We start from the raw sequence: 7,989 nt of genomic DNA, 5'->3' as shown, positions 1-7,989 counted from the left end.
GAAAGTGACTCGCCTGTGACAAGTACGTAAACAATGTCTACATAAAGCACACAGTGGGAAGTTTGGATGCATTTTGAACATGTTGAACACTTTTCAAACATTTTCAAGCTTTTCAATGTTTTTTTTTTTTATTTACAATGACTTTGTACTGTATTGGGCGTTTTAGGCCACGAAAAAAAAACATACAAAACATTCATTTTGTACTTTACAGTATTATGGCTGCATATGGCCACAAAAAATAAAATAAAAAATAAAAAAAAGCTTCAATGTACTGGACAATCGGCTATAACGGACGATCTCCGAGGTTCCACTTGAATGTATGTCTTATTTAACTCTCGCATTACATGTATGTTGCACCCCCCCCCCCCCCCCCATAAGACCCTGACTGTGGGTTTTATGCAATAGTCAGGTGACTAGTCAAGTCACACCTTGTATCATTTATAAAAGTAGTCGTCATTATAAATACGTGTGAATCCTGACATATCTAATCGTGAAATTAAAAGAAATGCATGTAAAATCATATCACCCACACATCATCTGGTAATAAAATGATTTATTCACGGAGGATGTAAACAAATACCACATGAACAAACAGTAGTTTTATAGAATATGTGCTTTACAAGAGAAAGCGATGTGGAGCCTATACAGTATACTTGTCAGCAAGTCTTCAAAATTCACGTCGTCCGCAACATTTTTTATTTTTTAAAATTATTATTCGTGTTGTCATGGTTTCACTCATTTAAAGTGCATGATGTCCAAAATGAAGTCAGCGACCGGCCTGTAAAGAATTAAGAACACGGCAAATGTACGCTAAAAAAAATAAAAATAAATAAAAATTAAAAAAAACAAAAGCCACCAGACTGAAATAATAAGGAAGCGATGAGAGAATTAACAACCTCTATTAGCTAATACAACTTAGAAATACATACATTGTCATTGCACGTTGCCACAAATCATAAATATACATAGTTTCCGTTGGAGTCAAACGAGAGCGTCACGTAAAGGACGGGAAGTACACTTTTTTTATTTTTATTTTTTTTTTGGGGGGGGGGGGGGGGGATAATTATCACAACAACAAATGAGTCTATTTCTCGCAGGGTGGAGCTAAGGTTCCGTGCGTGTTTGCGCCTTCGCGCGCGTCAGGGTGGGAGCAGAGGAGACTTGAAGGTGCACGAGCCCGTGCAATGGCGAGGAGTTAACATCTTGCAGGAGAAATGGTGCAAGGCGTCGTGAGCTTCTGAGGGGAACGACAGCCAACAATCAACCGTGGCCGCGACAATTGCCACCGCGTGTGGATTTGTAATTGTAGTGGGGGAAAAAAATATATAAACTCAATCGAATGAATGCGAGGGAATGGAAACCTTAATAGGAGGTCCTCGGTTAACGACGGAGTTCTGTTTCTGCGGTGGCGACCACCTTCGACGTACCCCAATGATGTACGTAAATCGGAGCCCGCCGTCAAGAAAAAAAAAACAAACAAGCACTTATAGGCCATGAATATCAAACAATCAAATACAAAATAACAATAAAAAATGAAAAAAAAAACGAATGAACTACTCGTACGTCACCATACAATTCAGTTCGTGCCGTTTGTAACCTCGAAACGTCAGAATTACCGTAAATATTTTTATGGAAAAACACTCCTCGGCCACAACAATCAGTTCAAAAACAATTATGATGAGCGTGTCCGATACGCTGCTTGCTGCAAACTAATTCATGATGAGGCGTTCGTAACCTCGAAACCCACGTATGTCGGGACTGTCGTGAACCGAAGACCCCCTGGACTGGATTATTTTAGTTTTCTCACCTCTGACGATGTGCAGCTGCTGGACCATTTCCTCCCTGTAGGACAGTTCTCTTTTCATCTGATCCTGGAAATTATCTGAAGTGGCGAAAGGATGCACATTGACTCGTACCCAAAAGGTGACGCTGTTTGCAAGATGAAGCAACTTAGAATACAGTACGAATTTCCCACCAACTCGCGGCCACGCGTTCACTCAACTGCAGACGTGGGAGCCATCTTGCATTCTTACAAACACATTATTAAACTGAGTTTAAGAACAAAACAAAACAAAACATAGTCTACGTTTCCACATAACATAAAATCATCTTTTGTACCGTGCAGGGACAACATGCGACAGTCTCCACGTTGAGATACATCTGAAAGACTGTTTATTTGAGAAGGTGCTACTGTTTTGGTTAGCAACAGAGTTCAAACGGGCCGCGCTGCCAAGTATTTAATGCCGATGTGCAAACAATAGTGACAATTACAGTTACCATGCCAGCGTCTGAGAAAGGCGCTTGTTTTAAGTGGGGCATCAAGTCGACTTGAGGAAATACAATAAATCCTATAACCAGGCCACAAAGCATGAGATGGTGATGAAATAAATAGATCGGTGAAATACGTTTTAACAGGGAATAGTAATGCATTCTAAAAAAAAAAGATTAAAACAAATAAACTCATTGTAATACCAAGGCTATTTTAAATTAAGTTTAAGAGATATTGGTGTTAAGAATGGAGATAAATTAGAACATAACAAGATGAGACTTATTTGAATCAGGATGTATTTCGATCATCGGTCTAAAAAGTGTGCATGTGGCCTCTGGTGATTAGATTGGCTCATGCACTGTAAATATTTGCAATAAATGAATGTTGCGGAAGTCAAAGAGCTCTGCGTGTACATTTGTTGTGTTGTGATGGAAAGTAAAGGAATGTGGAGGTCAGACAGAACCTCCAAGTGAATAGTGCATGTGGGAATGTTGTATTCCAGCATGAATGCCAGCGTATCAATTTTCGCTGCTGCACAAGAGGTGAGCCGTTTAAAACCCGACAACATGCACTTCCACTGCAGGTTTCAAGGGGTCTAGAGTTGTTCAATCCTCCATGGATGCAATTGTGTGGCCCTTTGAGCCACCGAGTACTTGCTTCATTCACGCCTTCCTCATTCAAAATATCCACTCTTGCAGAGTAAAAAGAAGTGACAGACATCTGAGCACATGCATGTCATCCGAGTTACTTGAAGGCTAAAATGAAAGAGAGAGCCGTCTGCTAATGATGCTCTCTTTGGGCATGTGGAAACACTTAACTGTCCAGGTTTTATTTGGCCACTCACTGGAAACTGGACACATAATGAGATCCGATACAAGAGCTGCCTCAAATGAAATAATCTGCCTTTGCAAAGATAATAATGCACATTTGATGGACACTATTCGGAGGTATTATCAAACGATATTTATTAAATGTAAAAAAAAAAAAAAAAACTGTGTCATACTGAGAGCTGTTTGACTTTCATCCCAAAATATTAGCGAAAAATTGCATTGCAGTACAGTTGTAGCTACTATAAGCACAATATTCAACATTGAGGTAAATTTATAAAATGGTGTACAACATGGTGTAAGTAACATTTGCAAAATATTTGTAATCATGACAATTATGATATAGGGAGGTGTGTAGCAAATACTAACGATGGCTTGAATAAAACAGAAATCAGATCAATCAGGCCCTGCGTGTGCCACATTTTGTATTTTGGGGGCCTCACCTTTTAAATGTTGAAATTCACGTTCCAGCTTTTTCCTCAGCTCGACCTGCTCTAATAATTGCTTCTGTAGTTCCTCTAAAAACACACACATAATCATTGGCAAGTCATGCGATGAGCTTTCAATTGGAGCTTCTGATGTTGAGGTCACAACGTACACGATGCAAATACGAAACGCGACAAAACAATAGCATAACTTCGTTAATTTCTCATTTCTTATATTTATGTGTCAATACGCCAAAATACAAAGTATTCAACTGCAAATTTCAGACATTTTTTCTTTCAATTTCTTTTTGCCGCACCGTCCTCAAACTATTGGAGATTATCATGACAAATTAAAAAAGATATATAAGTAGAGCAGAATATGTGAAATGAATCAAATACATAATCAGAAATAGTAATAAGAGCAATTAAAATAATCACAAACATAAAATACAATTAAAAACAATGGTACATGCTAAAACAATTACCATCAATCTAATCATTGTTATTTTATTCAAATGATACTACTACTAATAATAATCAGACCTTTTGCCAGAGTTCGTATGCCTCTTTGTGCGTGGACAGCTCTTGCTGAGTCTTCGTCTGGATAAACACAAATAAACATTTGACAATTTAACTGTATTGGGGAGAAAATGTATTTTGCATAAAAATGGAAAATCAATTTATTGCAAAGTCTTCTCTGCTAGTGTACCTTCATCCTGCTCTCGATGGTTTTGCTCGCTGCTTTGTTCCAGTAAAGATTTGCTTTCCACCTCCTCCACCGTGGAAGACGGCTCCTCTTTGCTGGCACCCTCATCTTGCATGGGGAAAAAATTAGAAATTAGAAATGGTCGTTTATTTCAATCATTTCTTCTGTTAAACGTATTGATTAGGGTGAAGTCAGACCAGGAGGTAAAAGCCCTGCAGGTTGGTAGCTTGCAGGTCTGAAACGATAAGGACTGCTCCTTTGTTGCAACTCGCTCCTCTCCTGTGTGTAAACCTGCGAGATTATTTTTTTTTTGGGGGGGGGGGGGCGGAATACAGGAAATTAATTGAAAGTGTAAAACAAAAAACCAACAACTGTATTTATCCTATTAATTAAGCAAAATAACGTTTTATATTATTTTAAAAAAAAAATTTTTTTGGGGGGGGGTAAATCTAAAGTCACGTTATTGTGTCACTCACTTGGCTAAACGGTGCAGCAACGTGTGCGTCTGCTAAGTGTTTGCTCTGCACCTCTCTATCACAGGACTGCGGGGCCACGCGTGGCCCCGCATCCTGCGATTCGAGCGGATCCATCTCCTGTGGCGCCCCCTTGCAGTCCGAGTCGCTCGGGGACACGCTGCGGGTGAGCCCCGGAGGGCTTCGGGGACACATCAAGGACAGGGGCCTGCAGGGCTCCTCGTCCTCGGGCGTTTTACTGGTTTCCACGTCCACGTCCGCCTCGGCCTCGCTGTCCACGCACGGAGACACGGAGCGGTAGCTGGAGCTCTCGCTTAAAAAGTCTGGTGATAAGTACCCGGTTCGGGTGTAGGCTCCTCTGCTGCCGTACAACTTGGCGATGCAGTCCGCGTCCTTCACCACAGGCCGGAAGGCGGACACGTAGCTGGCCTTGCGTGGGGCCAGGGTGGGCCCCTCCAGCGGCCTCCCTTCATCCCCGGACTTGTCGTCGTCGTTGCGCGCGGACTGGGTGCTGGAGCAGCGGTCGTTGTCGGCCAGGCTGTCTTTGGACGTGTCGGTGGACTCGGAAACGTCCACGTCCGCGTGTCTGTGGAGCGGTAGCATCTCGGGTGGAGGTTTGTGCGGGCCTTGGGCGTAGGGAGGCATGGGCAGGGCGCCCGCTGTGGGCCAGAAGACGGGGAAGGACGGGTAGGCGCTGTCCTTGGTACCGGGCCACAGGACACCCGGGAGGCCCGCCTTGCTTTGCTCGCCCATGATGCCGTCGTCCTTTTTCGGACACAGGCCAAATGCCGGGAAGCCGTAAGGGTGCGGGAAGAGCGGCGGAGGGATCTTTTGCAGCATCCCGAAGCCTTTACTGGGCACCGGGATGACCGGGTAGCTGCGTGGGCCCACGCTCACCCGGTTGTCCTCACAGTTGAGGATCTTTGCGGGTATCTCGGGGGACTGTCGGTGCAGGTTCGGACCGTGCGACTTGAGAGGCGAGCTGGACTCCGACCCGCAGCCTGGCAGCGTCCTTTTTCGGCTGCCCCCGTTGAACATGGCCTTCACGTCTTCCCATGCGTGTAAAACATCAGTCTGGTTGTTTTTATCGGTTAATTTAAGGTGTCGCCTCCACGAGTTGAAATTCGCCGCGTCTGGCTGCGTGTACTTGGACTCCGGCGTACGGTGCGAATGGAATATGAATTTATTTGGGGAGAAATACATGTTGCAGTAGGAGCACTTGATGCACTTGGCCCTGGAGCTGTTGTACCTGGCCGGGATGAAACTGCCTCGGCTGCCCCACGCGCACTCGTGGCACACGTCGAAGGCGAAATTTTCTGGGAGTTTGGGAGGCGAGTGAGCCCCCAGAAAGGACTTGCACAGTCTCTCGGCCTCGCGCTTGGTGATCATGCCGCACCTCCGGGAGGAGATGGGCATGGCGCCGGCCCTGCGCAGGATCTCCAGCTGGACGGGGGTGCACTGCACGCAGGTGATGCCCAGCGCCACGCGTCGGTTGTGGATCTCGTTGTAGCTGTAGTTCTTCAATAAGGTGTTGGAGATCTGCGCCAGGCACAGCCTCTCCTGGCAGTCTATCACCAGGGACACGATGGGTATTCCGTACAGCACCGTCTCGCCCACTTGGTTGGGCTTCAAGTTGTTGGAGGTCGGGTAGGAAAGTTCTTGCTTGGAGCCCGGCGAGGAGCTGGAGTCGCGGCCCGCTGGAATGGGTTCCATGTTGTGGAAGAATGGAAGCTGCACGCGCAGGATGACATTGGACAGTGGAGTGCATGTTGGAGCGCATTGCTTTTAACGTCATTCTGATTATTAATTCATGCATTTCCTCATAAAATATACATGTGGTTTTTCTCTTTCCAAATTAAAGCAACAAGGGAAGTACTGTGAACTCACCTTCAGTGCTGGTGCTGCGCTCCTCTCGTCTTGCCCCACGCAGCCGCGGTCACACGCGTGGTGGAGAGACAAAAAGAGGAGTGTGTCGGTTGCTGCTGGGGTGTTTGCTTTAGTCATGGGACTACGTGCGCCGCCTTCCTGCCTCTCCTTCCCTCCCTCCCTCCCTCCCTCCCTCCCTCACTCGCTCCACTTCACTCACTCCCACCGTGGCTGCAAGTGCATGCGCGCCTGGTTTGGGTTAGACCAGAAGTGTGTTAAACTGCGAGATACACACGCACGCACGCGCGCGCGCACACACACACACACACACCTCAAGTGGCAGCCAAAGTATGGATTCATGGCAGATGCTCGAGTACAGGTGAAATGTGGAGGACAAAATTACCGACGTCTGCACTATAACTACTACAACAACAATATGCATTATTATTGTATTAAAAAGGACACTATAATATTATTACTACATGTAATTTTGCAATACCAATAATACTGTATAATAATAATACATAGTATTCATATATATATATATATATATAACTATTATTATTATTATTCTAATTATTATAAATTCTAATTATTCTCCAGGGACTTGCAGAGAGTTCAGGTGTGTGCAGAATTATTATTATGATAGAAAATTATGATGATTATTATTATCGCTGTTGTTTTAAAATTATTTCGTACTTCCCTATACGAAACCAAAATTGTGAATTTATGCACGACATTTTGTTCAACAAACAGCATGGGCTCATTGTGTCAGGGCCGCCGTCACGTGCGGCGTTCCCACGGAGTCGCAGTGCGCGCGCATCACACAGACGCACGCATGCAGTGACAAGCAAGCCGCTCTTAAGATCACGAGCTGAAAGGAAGCATGCAACTATCAGAGACACGAGGCACAATGCAAAACGCGTCAGCCGTTTAACAGTTGCAAGTCAATGAAGCTCGGGGTTAATCGTTTGCATTTGGTCACCATGAGTGCAATATTGATGACGTTAACAAGACCCCTGCAGTGGGTCAGAGCTGTCCGGCAATAATGGCAAAATGTCTACAAACACAAATTTTATTTCACAGAGGATCATGTAAATACACAAATTGGCTAATATATGCTAAGATAATAAATACAAATTATAACAATAATGGGGTAAGTAGGTAACCTTACATGATTAAAATGTCATTTTTATGCTAATTGTTATTTTAAATGCGAAAACTGAACTAAAATGAATTCAAAGTGTCAATATTCATATGAGATCCATTTATACGATATTGACATCCACATCCCTCCATCCAATTTCTATAGCACTTGTCCTCATCGGGGTCATTCATGGGTGAGCTGGAGCCTTAGCCAGCCGAAGGTGGGGTACACCCTGGCATTTCTTGATGATGTTTTGAGGACATTCAAAATCATTAT

General features: G+C 44.2%; 1 protein-coding gene across 1 annotated transcript; it reads right to left on the bottom strand.

The window, feature by feature from the left end:
- Nucleotides 1-1,139: 1,139 nt before the first annotated feature.
- skor1b (SKI family transcriptional corepressor 1b) lies at nt 1,140-6,413 on the bottom strand. The gene is made up of 7 exons (XM_061677183.1): nt 4,704-6,413; nt 4,425-4,518; nt 4,231-4,335; nt 4,065-4,121; nt 3,540-3,614; nt 1,808-1,882; nt 1,140-1,237 (listed from the first exon to the last, which is right to left on the bottom strand). Exons 1-7 carry the CDS (start codon nt 6,411-6,413, stop codon nt 1,140-1,142), a joined length of 2,214 nt encoding a protein of 737 aa, XP_061533167.1.
- Between the last annotated feature and the right edge of the window lie 1,576 nt (nt 6,414-7,989).

This window comes from Phycodurus eques, chromosome 5, assembly GCF_024500275.1.
Source record: "Phycodurus eques isolate BA_2022a chromosome 5, UOR_Pequ_1.1, whole genome shotgun sequence".
NCBI lineage: Eukaryota > Metazoa > Chordata > Actinopteri > Syngnathiformes > Syngnathidae > Phycodurus > Phycodurus eques.
This window is presented reverse-complemented; position numbering and strand designations above follow the sequence as displayed.